Source organism: Molossus molossus, unplaced genomic scaffold, assembly GCF_014108415.1.
Source record: "Molossus molossus isolate mMolMol1 unplaced genomic scaffold, mMolMol1.p scaffold_m16_p_13, whole genome shotgun sequence".
NCBI classification, from domain to species: domain Eukaryota; kingdom Metazoa; phylum Chordata; class Mammalia; order Chiroptera; family Molossidae; genus Molossus; species Molossus molossus.
Genome location: NW_023425348.1, coordinates 42,533,644 through 42,553,273, shown reverse-complemented (window position 1 = coordinate 42,553,273; position 19,630 = coordinate 42,533,644). Strand labels below are relative to the sequence as shown.

Here is a 19,630-nt window from a genome sequence, read left to right as displayed (position 1 = left end):
AGAAGTTAGTGAACCCTGTTTAAGCAGCTTATTGACAAATCACTACTTGAATATCTCAGATGAGATATCATCTAATGTCTGAAAGAGTACTAATTGCTTGAAATCCTCCTGCCAAAGTGGATGTCTCCTAAAGATTGTTTCTAGACAGGGACTTAAGCAGATTTATTTAAATTTTATTATGTTCATTTTGTGCCATTTTATTGCAAATTAGAGATGTGAGGAAACTACTATGTGAGCACACTTGGAAAAGAAGCAAAAGAAGCTAACATTTTAAAATATCTGTTATGTGTTAGGTATTGTTTATTCTTTCATATAGTTTATATGGATTTACTTATTATCTTAAAAATATCAACAAGCCTGTATAGAAATTATCATCTTCATTTTGTAGATAACAAAGAGTCAGAAAGGTTAAGTAATCTTCCCAATATTTTGTTTTTTTAATCCTCATCCAAGGATATTTTTACATTTATAATCAGATAAAGTGGGAAGGAGGGAGGGAGGGAGAGAGAGAAACATCAATGTGAGAGACAGATTGACTGGTTGCCTCCATGACCCGACCAGGGCCAGTGACGAACTGCAGCTGAGGTACATGCCTTTGACCAGAATTGAACCTGTGACTTTTTGGTCCGTGGGCCAACGCTCTAACCACTGAGCAAAACCGGCCATGGCCACCAATTTTTTTTTTTTTTTTTTTGTCCTCACCAGAGGACATTTTTGCATTTATCTTCCAGATAGAGTTGGGGGAGGGGGGGAGAGAGAGAGAAACATCGATGTGAGAAAGACACATTGAGTGGTTGCCACCCACACGACTCCAACTGGGGCGGGGACAAACTGCAACCGAAGTATGTGCCCTTAGCAGGAACCAAACCCGGGACACTCTGGTCTGCAGGCCAACGCTCTAACTACTGAGCCAAACCAACCAGGGCCCCAATTTTTTTTTTTTTAAATATGTTTTTATTTATTTTAGAGAGAGAGGAAGGGAGAGTAATATAGAGAAACACTGATGTGAAAGCGAAATATTCATTGGCTGCCTCCTGCACACCCCCCCCCAAACTAGGGATTGAGCCCGCAAATCAAGCATGTGCCCTGAGTAGGAATTGAACCAACCTTTGCCCAATGTTTTTCATCTAGTTAGTGGCAGAGCTGGAAGTTGAATCCAGGTGTTTTTCATCTCAAAGCCTATATGTATTCTGTGATGTGATGATGCCCCTGTAGCAGGTTACTTTGGAATCTAATTTATTATCAGAAAAATATATTTGTTTGTTTGTTTTTTATCCTCACCCGAGGACACTTTTGCATTTTTCTTCAGATAGAGTGGGAGGGAGGGGGAGAGAGAGAGAAATATTGATGTGAGAGAGGCACATCAAGTGGCCGCCACCCACAGGACCCCAACCAGGGCTGGGAACAAACTGCAACCAAGGCACATGCCCTTAGTGGGAACCGAAACTAGGACTCTGTGGTCCGCGGCTGACGCTCTAACCACTGAGCCAAACCAGCCAGGGCTTTTTAAAAGAATGAAAAATACTATTTAGATTTTAATGCAATGATTAACTTACTAGAAAAACTGTGAAGACTAAATATGTAAAACTTAAGTATAGCTATGCTTTACTTTAGGTAAACCAGAATTTATTTATCAACTTTAAAAACTGCCCAAAGTCAACTATAAATGATTTACTTTGGGACTAAAAAGAGATTAAGTAATTTATATAGAAGGCTTTCAGAAAGGCTTCACACAGGAATGACGTTTGAGCATGATTTATTTGACTGTAGAATTCTTTTTTTGTTGTTGTTAATCCTCACCAGAGGATATTCTTCCATTGATTTTTAGATAGAGTGGAAGGGAAGGAGAGAGGGAGAGAAAGAAGGAAACATCGACTTGAGAGAGATACATCGATTGGTTGCCTCCTGCATGGCCCCCATAGGGGCCAAGGATCAAACATGCAACCCAGGTATGTGCCCTTGACCAGGAATCAAATCTGGGACCCTTCAGTCCATGGGCTGATACTCCAACTGCTGAGCCAAACTGACCAGGGCTAGAATTATTTTTTTTCCCTGTATTATTATTTTTTTAATTTTTATTAATTTATGTTACAGATGTTTCTCCCCACCCCAGATACCTTCCTCCCCATCCTGGCCCCCCCCCCCCACCTCCCCAGCATTGTTGTCTGTGTAGAATTTTTTTTCATAGAGTATATCTCTCAACATCTCCCTGCACAGCAGTATGCTGGGTAATATTATTTGGGAAATCCTGTGCTAAAATACAAGGTCCTGCAGAACATGAAAAGAGAAAGGAAGACGAACCAAATTGTGAAGCACTGGATGTCATGCTAAAGTTTAGATCTTATGCTTTTGCCATTGACAGGAATGACATGATAAGATCTATGTAAGATAATTTTGGCACTTTTATGTAGGATGAATTAGGATTTTAAACCAGCTATGAATATCTACAAAAACTATGTTTTTACCACCAATAGGCCACATTGCTTTATGAGACTTGTATAATTGTTTTATAGTTAAATTACTAAATGTAGTAATATCTACATTTAGCTTATTAGTACTTAAACTAGCATTTAATTATGTAGGAAGCACCAACCTTATCATGTGAGGGTAACTTGTATTAAGTCCCCAAATAAAATGCCGCTTATATCCTAGTTTGACTATAATTATAGGAATATGAAACGACTGTCACCTAGTTTAATCCCCTCATTTTACAGATGGTAGTCCAAAGCCAAGATAAATGAAGTGACTTGTTCAAGGTTATATAGGGAGGCAATAATCAAATGGTAGAAAAATCTAGATCCTTTGGCTTTTTCTGTTAGAGGTTCTTGACTGTGTTTGGACAATTGATTATCATTAGTACAATGAGTGAATCCATTATAAACTCAAAATGCCTAAATCACATTACATATCATTACTATACATTCACTGGGACTTTATCTACAAATCCCTGCCTAATCTCTCACTCTGATGAACTGTTCTTGACCACAGGTGAGCTGAGTGCCTTTCTCCTAGAGTGAAAGACTTGAGCTCCCTCAGGAGATTCAAATGTGACCACTAATAATTTTTCTAGTGTGTTGGTATGGAATTCTTTCTTTCTTGTTTAAATACAGCAGGTCCTCAAATAACATTGTTTTGTAATTTTGTGATAACATTGATGAGATGCTGTAGGAACTTAACTTTTGTTTATATCAATTAGCTTATGGTAAAATTTGTTTCATTATACATTGTTTTGCTGCAGTTTCAAGAACCTATGGATGACTTTAAGTGAGAACTTAAACTGTATTATTTTTTAAACAACATCATACTTACAGAAGAGTTGCCAGAACAGTACAAAGAACTCCCCCTGCCCTGAACCACTTGAAAGTATGTTGTCAATATGTTGGAGCATGATCACTTAAGATAGTGTCCACAAGACTTCTCCACTGTACAGTTAGTTATTCTTTGTACCTTCACAATTAATAAGAACTTTATAGAAAAGTATTGAGACTTATGAAAAAATTTTCTTCATAAATAAAATTTCAGTCTATATCTCTATGAATTTATGTACTCCTATTTTATCCACTGGGTTATGATTTGTCACTATCATTATTGATTTTGTATATAAATAGTCTTAGATATGATAAGTGGAACATTTTCAAGCTAATGTCTGTGTCCTTTTGATGTGTTTCATTCTTTTTAAAAATTTTTATTTTATGTTTCTATTATCCTTTGAGTATACCTTATGTTTTGGTACAAGATGTTCCAGGTTCGCCCTGGCCAGTTTGGCACAGCAATTAGAGTATCGGCCTGCACACCAATGAGTCGCAGGTTCAATTCCAGCTAAGGGCGTGTACTTCAGTTTTGGTTTGTCCCTGGACCTGGTCGGGGTTGTGGCCCTGGTTGGGGTTGTGGCCCTGGTCGGGGTCACGGGAAGGCAACCTGTCAGTGTGTCCCTCTCACGTCTGTTTCCCACACACACACACACACACACTCACACACACACAGGCGCACACACACACTCTATCTGAAGATAAATGGAAAAATGTCCTCCAGTGATGATTAAAAAAAAAAGATGTTCCAGGCTCATCTTGTTCTTTCTCTGCACCAGGTTTGGAATCAGCCAGATCTCCGTGGAGCCTTGGTTCTTTTTATTGGAAAATGGAATTTAGAAACCATATCCAAGTGCTTGATTTGATTACACATGTTTTTGTTAGACTGAGCTCATTGAGGTCAGGAATAGAGTCTTTTCATCTTTGAATAATGAATGCCTAGTCCAATGGCTGTTACTCAGTGTTCAATAAGGACTTGGTAAAGAAATAAACCAGTCGTTATTTGAAACTTCTGCTTGTGTTTCGACTTAATCTAAGGAATAGACCGTAAGGTATGAGTTATGGAGAATGTTAACTGAAGAAATATTGAAAGTCAGTCTGCCTCATTATCATCAAAATAATAATTATGTATCTACAGTTTCCAGAATCCTACTTAATTTGCCCTCTCTTACCTCTCAATTTCATCCATCTTCAAATGTTTCTGCACTGGCATCTTAATGCAACTCACAGAACACAACATTAGTTGTTTTTTGCTTTTCTTAAAATACTTTAGTTTTCTTTTTACTGATAAACAAAAACACAACCTGCTTTTTCCCCTCGGTGATAGATTTCTTGAGGATAAATACCAGGTCTCAGTTTGCACATAGTTTATTTCTAGGATGCTTTAACAGAGAGAAAACACTAATAACATTTTATATAGTCTTTGGAACTTGGAGGCTGAAAACTTTTTTTTTTTTTTTTTTATCCTCACCTGAGGACATCCCTACATTTTTTGTACAGATAGAGTGGGAGGAAGAGAGAGAGAGAAACATCGACGTGAAAGGGACACATCGAGTGGCTGCCACCCGCACGACCAACCAGGGCCGGGGACAAACTGCAACCGAGGTTCGTGCCCTTAGCAGGAACCGAACCCGGGCCTCTCCGGACCGGAGGCGGACGCTCCAACTGCTGAGCCAAACCGGCCAGGGCGAGGCTGAAAATTTTATTAAATATGGAAAGATATGAAAATTCTTTGTAAAAAATTTTTAGATGAAAATTGAAAGGAGTGTTCTGGCCAGTTTTTCTCAGTGGTTAGAGCATCAGCTCATGGACCGAAGCGTTGTGGGTTCGATTCCCAGTCAAGGGCATGTATCTGGGTTGCAGGTTTGATCTCTCACCCTGGTCGGGATTGCGTGGGAGACAGCCAATCGATGTGTCTCTCACGTCAATATTTCTCTTTTTCTCTCCTTCCCTTCCACTCTTTCTAAAAATCAATGGGAAAATATCCCTGGGTGAGGATTTTTTTTTTTTATCTTCACCCGAGGACTTTTTTTTTTTTTTTCATTTATCTTTAATTAGAGTGGGAGGGAGAGAGGGAGGAAGAGAGAGAGAGAAACACATAAAGTGGTTGCCACCCACATGACCCCAACCGGGGCTGGGGACACATTGCAACCCTAGTATGTGCCCTTAACAGGAACCGAATCTGGGACTCTCTAGTCCCCAGGCCGACGCTCTAACTGTTGAGCAAAACCAGCCAGGGCTCGGGTGAAGATTAACCAAAAAAAAAAAAAAAATTGCAAGGAGCAAAAAATTACGTATTCTATTTTCAATTTAAAAAATGACTAATATTAGAATATGTATAGAAAAAGTTGTGAAGGTCTATGATCACCTTTCGCTGCAAGAGAACCTGGAAAAATCAGTCTTCTATAAAGATAGAGGAGAGAATGGATAATGAGGATTGCCACTAGCAGGGTTTGCCACAGATTCCCTGGGGAGAATCAGAATGTATAGGGTGTAGGTGCTTATGGAAAGAAAAATAATTTGAAAAAGCTCCATTGTACTGGTAGGGTATAGGTTCTTCCTTATTCATTATCTGATATGTTAAACATACTCCCTGAGCAATCTGATCCCCTTTATTTCTGTATCATGTCCCTAATCTGTACATTTCTCTCCATCCCCACTGATACTACCCTAGTTTTAGGCCCCATAGCGCACCTAGGTTACTGCAGTATCTTGTCACTGGTCTTTTTTCCATCAGTCTTGTCTCCCTCTAATTAATTCTCCACTCAGCAAGACAGGAACATCTTTCTAATGCATGTGTGATCATGTGAGCTACTGCCAAAATTTTCATTAACTTCCCATTGCTCTTAAGGTAACATGCAACTCCTTAACATGTCTTGAAAACCCATACTTTATAACTCTGCTTACCTTTCTGAGTTCATTTTTTCTGTTCTTACTCCAACAATATATTCTAGACACCCTTATTTTCTTCTAGTCCCCAGAATATGAGCTGTGTTAGTTATACTCTTCTACTTTCTCTTAATAATGTTTCAGTTATTATCAATAAAGCTTCTCCTGAAAATGCTTCAGTTATGAAATTAAACACTGTATCCTTGCCCTGGCCAGTTTTCTCAGTGGTTAGAGCATTGGCCCTTGGACCAGAATCGTGGGTTTGATTCCAGTCAAAGGCACGTACCTCAGTTGCAGTTTGATCCCTGGCCCTTGTCGGGTCATGCAGGAGACAACCGGCTGATGTGTCTCTCTCACATCGATGTTTCTCTCTCTCTCCCTTTCCACCCTTCCTCTCTCCCTCACTCCCACTCCATCTGAAGATAAATGGAAAAATATCCTCAGGTGAGGATTAAAAAAATGAATAAAGACCATATCCTCCATGAAAGTGTCTCTGATCTGAATAAGTCTAGGTTAGGTGGGGTTTTTTTTATGTGTTTACAAAGGATTTTATACTATCCCTGTCACAGAGTTAAAATAGTACATTTTAATAGTCTGGTTATCTTTCTTCTCACTAGATTGTTGCAGTGAGGGCAGGGATCAGACCTTTGTTCATCATTGTAGCAGCATGGCTGCAGTTTTGGATTCATACTAATAGACTCTAATAGACTTTAATCTAATACTGTGTTTATTTAGTTTAGCTTCATAGAAGAATACAAGGTATCACATATTCATCTCATCAGGAGAATCATAGGTATCCATATACACAGCTTCTTCCGCCCTCTCTTCTACATAAGTTGTGTATAGCTGCCAGAGACAAGAGCTAAATGTAGTGGAGTCATTGTAACACAGAGAAGCTTTTTCCTACCATCTTTAAAATGGTCACCTTCTACTGTTCTCACGCAGGCCCCAAGCTTCCAACCTAGGTGCAGTCCTTCACAACAACTAAAGCAGACATAACAGTCCCCATTTATCTTAACTGTTGCATTCAAGGCTGGGAGACTGAGTTCATTCTCAACCAGGCCTGCATCAGCCCAGGCTGGATATTAACCCTTTAATCATATCATTATATCTCCAGGTTCTAGTACAATGCTCAATAAATATTCGTTGGATTCCATTTAATAGAGCACAAGTAGTAGGTAATCTCTTAATCACAGCAAAAAATTAAAGGACAAAAAATTATATAATCATATCAAGAGATGCAGAAAAAGTATAGTCGGTCCTCATTTATCACGGTTAATCAGTTCCAGACTCTACCACGATAAATGAATTTCCACGAAGTAGTATTCTTTATTTATATACAGTTTTACCATGATAGAGTGAAGCCACGAAAGGCAAAGTGCGAAGTGGCGAGGGATGACTGTATTTGATAAATTTAAAATATACCCATAATTTTATTTTATTTAAAATTTTTTTTTATCTTGATTGTTAAATGTATTACAGATGTTCTGCATTTTTCCCCCATTGACCCCCTCCTCCCCACTCCCACCCCCTTCTGCCTTTTCCCACACTATTGCCTGTGTCCATTGGTTGTGCACATATGCAAATAACTTCGTTGGTCTATTTCTTCCCACCCCCCAACCCCCTTCCCTTTGAGGTTTGTCAGTCTAGCAACCAATTTGTACTTCTTACCCATTCCTCCAAATCCCCTCCCATCTGGCAACCAACAAAATGTTCTCTATATCTATGAGAATGTTTCTGTTCTGCTTCTTCATTTTGTTTGTAGATTCAATTGTTGATAGGTATGTATTTGTTGCCATTTTGTTTGTTTATATTTTTTATCTTTTTCTTCAAGAAGACCCTTCCACATTTCATATAATAATGGTTTGGTGGTGATGAACTCCTTTAGCTTTTCCTTGTCTGGGAAAGTCTTTATATGTCCATCGATTCTAAATGACAGCTTTGCAGGATAGAGTAATCTTGGTTGTAGGTTCTTGCTTTTCATCACTCTGAATATTTCTTGCCACTCCCTTCTGGCCTGCAAAGTTTCTTTTGAGAAATCAGCTGACAGCTTTATGGGAACTCCCTTGTAGGTAACTATCTGCTTTTCTCTTGCTGCTTTTAAGATTCTTTCTTTGTCTTGAGCCTTTTGCATTTTGATGATGATGTGTCTTGGTGTGGGCCTCTTGGGGTTCATCTTGTTTGGGACTCTCTGTGCCTCCTGGGCTTGTATGTCTGTTTCCTTCACCAAGTTAGGGAAGTTTTCTGCCATTATTGTTTCTAATAGGTTTTCGATTTCTTGTTCTCTCTCTTTTCCTTCTGGTACCCCCAAGATACGAATGTTGGCATGCTTAAAGTTGTCCCAGAAGCTTCTTACACTCTCCTCATTTTTTTGGATTTTCTTTTTGCTGTTCTGATTGGGTGTTTTTTGCTTCCTTATATTCCAAATTGATGGCTTGCTTCTTGGCTTTACCTACTCTACTATTGAATCTGTATACATTATTCTTTATTTCAGTTAGTGCCTCCTTCATTTCTGACTGTGCATCCTTCATTTCTGACTGGTCCTTTTCTATGCTCTTGAGGCCCTCACTAAGTTCGCTGAGGTTCTTACTAAGTTCATTCAGCATCCTTATAAGCAGTATTTTTAACTCAGCATCTGTTAGGTTGCTTATCTCCATTTCACTTAGTTCTTTTCCCGGGGTTTTGTTCTGTTCATTCATTTGGGACCTCTTTCTTTGTCTCCTCATTTTGGCTGCCTCCCTGTGTTTGTTTTTATGTATTACTTAATGAGAGGTATGTGGCTAGCTGAGACTAGATGCTGCTTGTTTGAAAGACTTTAGGAAAGCCTGAAGCAGAATCCAAGACAGGCCAATCCTGTGCTAAAGCAACTGGCAACAGCTTGGGTGGGCCTGAAAGTTGGGTGGAGCAGGGCCTCAGGGAATCACCAGGGCAGGGCAACCAGTGTGAGCCAGGTTGCTGGTGGCCCAGATATGGTGGCTGTCTGCTGCCCCAGGGAAGGGCTCACGAAAGGAACAAAGGCCTCTGACAGCAAGTCTGTCCAGGAGAAGGCTGTGTCTCCGGCCCTCACTCCAAAGCCAAAAAGCTCAGTTCTTCCCTGTATGCCTCTGGCCCCACCTTGAGCTACCTCCCTTCCTAGCTTAGAGGGAGTGAGTCCGACAAGTCCGTGTGCAGGCCCTTTAAGAGGAGCTGCCTGGGGCTCCAGCCACTTCAACCTTTGAGCCTCTGTTCCCGCTGGTTTTTCCAGCCAGAAGTTATGGGGACTTCTCTTCCTGGCATTGGAACCCTGAGCAGGGCGCCTGGTGTAGGATGGGGACCCTTCAGTCCTCAGGGAGGACTTTCCCAGCTGAGGTATCCTAATTTTTATCTGCCACATGTGCATGTGAGGCCAGCCCGTCATACTTCCGCTCCTCCTACCAGTCTCGATGCAGCTTCTTTAATTCCGTAGTTGTAGGACTTCCATTCAGCTTGATTTCAGGCAGTTCTGAAGGATGGTTGTTCTGTAGTTTAGTTGTAACTTTGATGTGGTTTTGGGAGGACGTGATACCACATTTACCTACACTGCCGTCTTGACCGGAAGTCCCCTATACCCATGATTTTAAAAACTCATATCAAACTAGAAATAAAAGGGGATTTCTTAATCTGATAGATTATTTAAATTTTTTTTTTTTTTTCAAATTCTACAGCCAACATTACACTTAGTGATGAACCATTGAAAGCTTTCCCTTTGAATTTGAGATAACATGGCTTGATTATCACCAATTATATTCACAATGTCCTGGAGGTCCTTGACCCACTCAGGTAGGCAAGAAAAAAGAAATAGAAAATATTGAATTAAAAATGATGAAACAAAACTGTAAATAGTCACAAATGATATGCAAATGTATACATAGAAAATCTAAAGAATCGCCCTGGCCGGTTTGGCTCAGCGGTTAGAGCGTCGGCCTGCGGTCCTGAGAGACCCGGGTTCGGTTCCCACTAAGGGCATGTACCTCGGTTGCAGTTTGTCCCCGGCCCTGGTCGGTTGTGCGGGTGGCAGCCACTCGATGTGTTCCTTTCACATCGATGTTTCTCTCTCTCTCTCTCTCTTCCTCTCTCTCCCCCCTACTCTACCTGAACAAAAAATGGAAAAATGTCCTCGGGTGAGGATAAAAAAAAAAAAAAAAAAAAAAAAAAAAAAAATCTAAAGAATCTACAGGTAACAGAATTAAAAGATATTTCAAAATAAAGTCACATGATATAAAACAGCATATAAAAATGGTTGTACTTATATATAACAGCATCAAACAGGTTAAAAGGCTATTTTAAGAAGTACCACTTACTATAATTATCTCAAAATATGAAGTACCTAAGAATAAGTTTAATATAAGTGATTAAGACATATATGTGGAAGAAATTATAAAACACATTTAGAGACATTAAAGAATATCTAAATAAATTAATAGCTATAAATTACAAGACACAAGCAACACTAATCATTCATCTTAAAATTTAGAATTTGGGTTTATCAACAGACACCATGAAGAGTGAAAACACAGTGCAATAGAGTGGAATAAGGTATTCACAACACATGGAATCAAGCAAAGACAAGTGTGTGTAAAGATCTCCTACAAACCAATAAAGAGAGAGAAGACCCAATAGAAAAATGAGCAAGAGATTTGAAGAGATACTTCAGAAATGATTATATCCAGTAACCAATAAACATATGAATGGTGCTCAATCTATTAGTCATCATGGAAATAAAAATTCAAAGCAATGAGATATCACTACACACCCAACAGAATAGCTAAAAATCAAAGAGACTTTACAGTATCAAGTGCTGGCTGGCAAGGATGTTAACCCTCACACACTTCCAGTGGGAGTGTTAATTGATATAACCACTTTGAAAGACAGTTTATATAACCTACTAAAGTTGAATTTCTGCAGACTCTGTGATACAGCAGTTTGGCTTCTAGGCATTTGCCTAATAGAAATCCCTGAACATGTACCCCAAAATTATATATTTAAATGTTTATAGCAAGGTTATTATAAATAGCTAAAAAGTGGACCCCAATGTTCATCAGCAGTAGGATGATATATAAAATATTCATATTCATATTCAAATAATGGAATAATAGCAATGAAAACTAATACACCATAGCTCATATAACAAGTTGAATGAGGTTCACAAACCTCATATTGTTGAGTAAAGAAGCTAGACACAAATAAATGTATACTGTAGGGTTCCATTTATAATGAGGTTAAAAACAAGGCAAAACTAAACTCTAATATTAGAAATCAGAATAGTGGTAAACCTTGAGGAAGAAAGGGTGTAGAGCTTGAGATGGGTATGAGGTGTGACTTATGGTATGCCGCCAAAGTTCCAATTTTTGAAATGGTCAAAAATTGCCAAGGTATTTGTTTTGTGATAATTGTGAATTTGTGTTTATGTTGGAAGCACTTTTCTGTGTATATGTATATATTATATTTCAATTTTAAAAGTTTTTTTTAATACTTATTGAAGTATATGCTTATTGGTTTTAGAGAGGGGAAGAAGGAGAGAAAAAAAGAGGGAGAGAAACATCAATGTGAGAGAGAACATCAGTTGGTTGCCTTCTGTATATGCCCCCACTGGAGATCGAACCCTTAACTTTTCAGTATATGGGACAATGCCCCAAGCAACTGAGCCATACTGGCCCAGGCAATTTTAAAAGTTTTTTAAACTTAAATTTTTTTTTTCATTATATTTAGAGAGAGAGGAAGGAGAAAGAGTCAGAAACAACGATGAGAGAGAACATTGACTGGCCGCCTCCTGCATGCCCCCCACTGGAGATTGAGCCCACAACCTGGGCATGTGCCCTGACTGGGAATCGGATGGGTGACCTCTTGGTGCATGGGTTGATGCTCAACCAGTGAGCCACACTGGCCAGGCAAAAGTTTTTTTTAAAGTTATAAAAGGAACAAGTAAATAAGAAAATGACAGACAATCAAATGTAAAAATAGGGTTGAACAATAGAAGACATCAAATGGCCAATAAACATAACATACAGTGTTCAACCATGCGGGGAAACACATATTAAAAACCACATAGATTGACAAAAATTTAGAAGTCTAACTATATCATGTGTTGGTGATTATATGGCACAAAAGAAACACTCATACACATTGGTTAGAGTAAAAATTGGTATAACTGCTTTGGAAAACAGTTTGACCTTTTTTTAGTAATTTTGGTAATATGTACACCCTCTGACGCAGCAATTACATTCCTAAGTACATACCCTAGATAAATTAGTGTGAATGTGCACCTAGAACATGTGAATAAGAATGTTCATAGCAGTAAAACTGGTAATAACCTAAAGATGTCTGTCAACACAAAATTGGGTAAATTGTCACATTTTTATCCAACTAAACAGTATATAACATCAAAAATTAGTGAACTAAGGCTACATATACAAAGTAACTGAATTTTAAAAAGACAAAAACAAATGTGTACAATATTCTATTGTAAATTCAAATTCAACTGAAATTCAAACAAACATTATTTATGAATGCATATTTAGGAGACAAGTTTATGTTAGTAAATATGTAGAGAAAAGCAAGAAAATGTTTATTATAAAAGTCAGGAAAATGTTTTCCTGTAAGGAGGAGAGGACAGAATTAGACTGGGAAGAGGCACATGCAGCACTTCTGGGTATTGACCAAGATTCATTTCTTGACCTGAATGGTACTCTCCCAACTGTTGGTTTTATAAATATTTGTTAAGTGTACATTTATATTCTATGCAATCTTTTGTATTTAATATTTCACACTTTTAAAAGTTTAAGTTTTCTACTAGGTTCAGTTTTCCAGGTAGTAGTACTTACACAGGGCCCAATGTAGAAGAGAAAGAGGTTAGTTGATGGAGTCAAGTCTAGGAAGATGTGGGAGCATGTACATAGAATAAAGAACCCAAATTAGATTAACTTCCATAAAGAAGAAATGGGCACCACTTTCTTTGGAAACTGGGGAGAAAGAATGCAGAGAGAGGACACGTATATGTATGAATGCAGAAACATTTATAAGGAGAGTTTAAGAGAGTTCATATTTATACTGTTATAAAATATGTCTCTCTCTTTCCCCCCACACCTTCCACCCTCCTCTCTCTAAAAAAAATCAATAAAAACATATTCTTGGGTGAGAATTAAAAAAAAAAAAAGGTAGCTCACAAATTAGAGCCCGGACAGTGTGGCTCACTAGTTAAGCATCGACCCATGCACCAAGAGGTCGCCGATTCGATTTCCAGTCAGGGCACATGTCCAGGTTATGGGCCCTATCCTCAGTGGGGGTCATGCAGAAGGCAGCCAGTTGATGTTCTCTCTCATTGATGTTTCTCTTTCTCTCCTTTGCTCTCTCTAAAATCACTAAAGAAAAAAAAGGGAGTTAGAATCAGTTGCTAAAAGTGAAGCTGAAGAAAAGGGAAGGATCTAGGTATTCAGTTTTCAGCAGATATTTAAAATTTCACATAATCATAAGAAATAAAACTGACATAGGACTTCTGATACAGGTTATTCACAAGCAGGTTCTTAATTTTTCCTCAAAGGTTAGCATGACTCTTAATTATATAATTACATATTTTTAAAGTTCTGTTCTTTAAAGTGTAATGAAAGATAATATTTACATTTAATTAGGAGGGCTATTTTTGTAGGCAAAATATACTTTCTTTGGCAAAGAATAATGATTTTATTAACATTTTTCATTTCTTATTTAGGTCATGTATGGAATGTTGGTCTTCACATTAGTACTTCGATCTATTTATATTGTTACATGGTAAGTAGTCTGAATCATCAACACTGTGATTAGAGTACATTCAGGTGGTACATCTGTAGACTAAATTGAAATAAAACATAAAACCCAATTCCAGCAAGGATATTGATTGAAAACTATAACCCAACATTTATTATGGTATAATTACAAGGAATACTAGTTCTTTAAGTAAGTAGTTAACAGGCATAATGTAAAAACAATAGTTCCAAAATTAAAGAAATTTGAGGAATGTTAGATATGATGGCCTCCTTTTATTTATGATGTACAAGTATATTACAGGCTTTCTAAAATTCTAGAGTAAAAGTTTTGTTTCTCAAGTTACTTGACTAAGAAACGCTTTTTAAAGAACACTTTTTTTTTTTTTAATCCTCACCTGAGGACATTTTTCCATTTTTTGTTCAGATAGAGCGGGAGGGAGAGAGAGAGAGAGAGAAACATCGATGAGAGGGGACACATCGAGTGGCTGCCACCTGCACGACCAACCAGGGCTGGGGACAAACTGCAACCGAGGTACATGCCCTTAGCGGCAACCGAACCCGGGTCTCTCTGTACCGCAGGCCGACGCTCCACCGCTGAGCCAAACCAGCCAGGACTAAAGAACACCTCTTAAGGAAGGCTGTTGTCACAAAGAATCAGTGTTCTAGAAATGTCATTTAGGAAATGGGTATAATCTTTACAGAGTTTATAAAGATTAAATAAGAAATATTTATGTGAGTACTTTACATAGAGCCTGACCATACAGTAGGTGCTCAATAAATAGTATGACTTATGGTTTTTATTCTTTTTTTAAATTAAAATTTTATGTTGAGGTAATTGTAGAAGTATATGCATTTATAAGAAATTGGTACCTTTTTCCAATTTCCTCCAATGGTAATACCTTGAAAAACTATAGTACAATATTATAACTAGGATTTGGCATTGATAGAGTCATGATAGAGAACAATTCTGTCACCACCAGTATCCCTGTGTTGACTTTTAATAGTCATATCTACTTCCTTTCCACTAATCTCTTTACCCTCTATTCTTAACCCCTGGCAACCATTAATCTGTCCTTCATTTCTTTTTTTCTTTTTTTTTTCATTCCAAGAATGTTGTATAAATGGAATCATATTATATATGTCACCTTTGGGATTGGCCTTTTGCACTTAGCATAACTCACTGGAGATTAATATAAATTGTTGTGTATGTCAGTAGTTTATTCCTTTCTGTTGTTGAGCAGTGTTCCATGATAGGATATACGTACTATAGTTTAATCATTCACCTGTTAAATGACACCTGAATTGTGTCTAGTTTTTTACTATAATGAGTAAAGCTGCTATGAATATTTTTTACATGATTTTGTGCAAATATAAGCTTTTATTTCTCTAGAATAAATGCTCAGAGTGGAATTGCTAGGTTGTACTGTAGTTATATATTTAGTTTTTCTCAAAACTGCCAAACTGTTTTCCAGAGTGGCTCTACCATTTTACATTCTCACCAGCAGTGTATGAGTTGCCCAGTTTCTCTGCATCCTTGCCAACATTTGGTGTTGTCACTGTTTTTTTATTTTAGCCTTTCTAGATGTGTATACTGATATCTCAGTATGGTTTTCATTCTCGTTTTCCTGATGTCTAATTATATTGAATATATTTTCATGTGTTTATTTGCCATCTGTATATCATCTTTGGTGAAATGTCTGTTTGTGTCTTTACCCATTTTTAATGGGATTGTTTCTCTTTCTTTTCCCTCCAGTTCAGTTTTGGGCATTCTTTATATATTTTATATACTAATCCTTTGTCAAATATGTGGCTCACACCCTAACTGGGTGGTTCAGTTGATTCAAGTGTTGTCTGTGCACCAAAAAAGGTGGTGGGTTTGATTTCTGGTCAGGGTACATACCCAGATTTTGGGTTCAATCCCCAGTCAGGGCACGTACAGAAGGCAACTGATCGATGTCTCTCTCTCACACTGATGTTTTTCTCTCTCTCTCCCCCAACCCCCACACCCTCCTCGCTCTAAAAAAAATCAGTAAAAACTTATTCTTGGTTAAGAATTAAAAAAAAGAAATGTGGCTCACAAATATTTTCTCCCAGTTTGTACCTCGTTTTTCATCTTCTTCATAGGGCCTTTCACAGAACAAAAGTTTTTAATTTTGATGAAGTCCAACTTAGCAAAAAATTTTTTTATTTTTATGGATCATGCTTTTATTATTAAGTCTAAGTACTCTATGCCAAATCCTAGATTTTCCCCTATGTTTTTTTCTAGAAGTTTTGTATAGTTTTGCATTTCACATTTTTAGTTCATTATTTATTTTGAGTTATTTTTGTTTAAAATGTGAGGTTTAGTCAAGGTCTGTGTTTTTACCTGTGGATGCCCAACTGCTGCAGGATCATTGGTTGAAAAGGCCATCCTTTCTCCATTGAATTGCCTTTTTACCTTTCTCAAAGTTTATTTGGGTATATTTGTGTGGATCTATTTATGGGTTTTTTTTATTCTGTTGCATTGATCTATGTGTCTATCTCTTCACCAGTGTCACACTCTCTTGTTTACTGTAGCTATAGAATACCTCTTCAAATCATATAGTTCTGAAGGCTAGAAGTCAGAAATCAAGGTGTCAATGGGGCCATGCTTCCTCTGAAACCTGTATTGGAATCGTCTTTACCTCTTCCTAGCTTCTAGTGGTTTGCTGGAAATCTTTGGCATTCCTTGACTTTTACTTCCACAGTTTCAGTCTGTCTTTGTCATGACATGGTATTCTCTTTTGTCTCTGTGTCTTCATATGTCTTTATAAGGACATCAGTCATACTGTATAAGGAGCCTACTGTACTTCCGTATAACTTCATCTTAACTAATTATATCTGCAGTGATTCTAAATAAGGTCACATTCTGAGGTACTGGGGTTAGGACTTCAACATAATTTTTTGAGGGGAAACAATCCAACCAATAACTGTGCCTTTTACCTGTCCCATTTAAAATATCTTATCTTGCCCTGGCCGGTTTGGCTCAACGGTGAAAGCGTCGGCCTGCAGTCCAGAGAGTCCCGGGTTCGGTTCCCGCTAAGGGCACGTACCTCGGTTGCAGTTTGTCCCCGGCCCCGGTTTGTGTCCTGTGGGTGGCAGCCAGTCTATGTGTCGCTCTCACATTGATGTTTCTCTCTCTTCCTCCCTCTCTCCCTTTCGCTCTATTTGAAGATGAATGTAAAAATATCCTTGGGTCAAGATTTAAAAAAAAAACAACCTAAAATATATTATCTTGCCCAGCCAGTGTGGCTCAGTGGTTGAGTGTCGACCCACGCACCAAGAGGTCGCCAGTTTGATTCCCAGTCAGGGCACATGCCCAGGTTTCAGGCCCAATCCCCAATGGGGGGTGTGCAGGAGGCGGCCAGTCAATGTTGTCCCTCATTGATGTTTCTGTTTCTCCCTCTCCCTTCCTCTCTCTCTAAAATATCAATAAAGAAAACAAAAATTTTTTAAATAAATAAATAAAATATATTATCTTAATTATTTTCTCTACATGCATTTATAACCTCATCAGACAGTACAGTATTATGATTTTTGCCCCAACCATAAAACATAATACTAAAACTCCAAAGGAAAAGGACAATGTGTTATATTTACCCATATTTTTACTATTTTTATTTGCTTTCCTTCCTAATATTCCAAAATTCCTTCTCTAGTCATTTTCTTTTTGTTTAGAAAACTTTCTTAGCCATCCTTTCAAGGTAGATATGTTGGTGACATAACCTCTTAGTTTTCCTTCATTTGAGACTGTCTTGGTTTCTGTTTCATTCCTGAAGGGTATTTACACTGGATATAGCATTCTAGATTGAGAGTTCCTTTTTTTTAGAACTTGAAAAATGGTGTGTCACTTCATCCTAGCCTGCAAGTTCTGACAACAAATTCTGCCATTCAAATTGTTTATCCCCTATAGTATAGGTAAAGTGTTTTTTTCTCTCATTGCTTCCAAGATTTTTTCCTTGTCTTTCTTTTTCAGAAGTTTAACTATGGTGTGTCTTGATGTGGATTTCTTTGAGTTTAACTTTGAGCTTCTTGAATCTGTGGGTTTATAGTTGTTGTTTTTTGTTTTTTTTTTTTAAATAGTTGTTGTTTATTTTGGGGGGTGTCAGATTTGAAAGTTTTCAGCCATTATATCATCAAGTACTTTTTCAGCTATGCCCTCTTTCTTCTTTTTTTCCAGGACACCAATAACACGAATGCTAGATTTTTTGTTATAGTCCCACAGGTCCCTGAGTGCTACTTTATTACTGCTAAATAGTGGTAGGTGTCTAGGTTCCTCCTAGACATCTCTTGGCACACAGTAGGGGAAGGAGCTCCTAATTTCTGCTGGGTTGGGGTAGAACCCCCGCCCCTTTTTTTATCCACACCTGAAGACATTTTTGCATTTATCTTCAGATAGAGCAGGAGGGAGAGAGGGAGGGAGGAAGAGAGAGAAAGAAACACATGGAGTGGTTGCCACCCACATGACCCCAACCAGGGCCAGGGACAAACTGCAACTGAGATACGTGCCCTTAGCGGGAACCAAACCAGGGACTCTCAGGTCCACAGGCCAACACTCTAACCGCTGAGCCAAACCGGCCAGGGCCCCCTTTATTTTAACTAGGCCTTCCTGATACCACCCTGGCTGGGAGGGGCAGAAGTGCCTAATTATTTCTCACCATGTGGCCTCTATTGACCCCTCACTTATATGACCTTGTTAACTCTGGCCAGTGGTGAAAGTTCTGACACTCCAATACATCTCCTCTGACACACCACAGTGGGGAGAGAGAATAACACTTTGTTGCCACATGAGGATGTAAGTCCAGGTTTCCCATGTGGTCTCCAATGATACTGCAGGGAATGGGGATCTCATTACTGCTTGATGGGGATGAAAGTCCCAGCCCCTGCCTGCTTCACCGTAGCCTAGAAGGAGCTTAGGGTGCCTTCTTAGCCTGATGAGGATGAAAGTCTAGGCTCTCAATCACATTTTGTACTGTGGATAGGGGTGAGTCCATAGATTTTTTTCTGTGGTGTTTGGCTATAGAATAGCAGTTATATAAGTTGTCTGTCTTGCTAAGTTGCCTCTTTCCTGGTCCTTTGGCTAGAGAAAACAGGCTTTAGTTGGGCTTTTCTTTTTTGTCTGTGCCTAGGGGCATTTGAGTTTCTAGCTTCTTCGGTTCTAACTCTGGGATATATGAGGCAAAAAGAAACTGAATGGAACTTATTACTGTAGCATTACTTACTCAGGTCCAGAGTTCCTAACCAGTCTGCAATCTTCATCTTTCAGAGTTCTCTTATATTTGTTTATATATAATGTTCAGGATTTTAAAATTGTACATAGTGGGAAGAATATGTCTGTTTCGTCTTCCCAGAATCAGAAGACCCCAGTTGGTTCTGTTTTTAATCTAGGCACCTTGGGGAAATGTAAAGAAACAAAAACAAAAAATAAACAAGTAAACAAATAAACAGTCCTTGCCTAAAATCAAGTCTCATAAGACACCAGTACTTTTAGAAACACAAATGACAAATCTATAAAAAATATGTGACCATGTAAATCCTATGAAATAAAAACATCTTTCTTCCATCTACCTTGTTACAGCTTCTTTCTTATATCTCCATTTGGTGATTATTTCATTTAGTACTGTTTATTGTTTACTTATCTGTCTGCCCAACTACACT

At 38.3% G+C, this 19,630-nt stretch overlaps 1 protein-coding gene across 2 annotated transcripts in view; it reads left to right on the top strand.

Moving 5' to 3' along the window:
- The window catches only part of EMSY (EMSY transcriptional repressor, BRCA2 interacting), a 546,562-nt gene that overhangs the window by 491,862 nt on the left and 35,070 nt on the right, over positions 1-19,630 (top strand). For both annotated transcript variants that reach the window (XM_036258225.1, XM_036258224.1), the window contains one exon: positions 13,921-13,979. In XM_036258225.1, the coding sequence (XP_036114118.1) occupies positions 13,921-13,979 (59 nt within the window). The remainder of the gene's footprint in view (positions 1-13,920; positions 13,980-19,630) is intronic.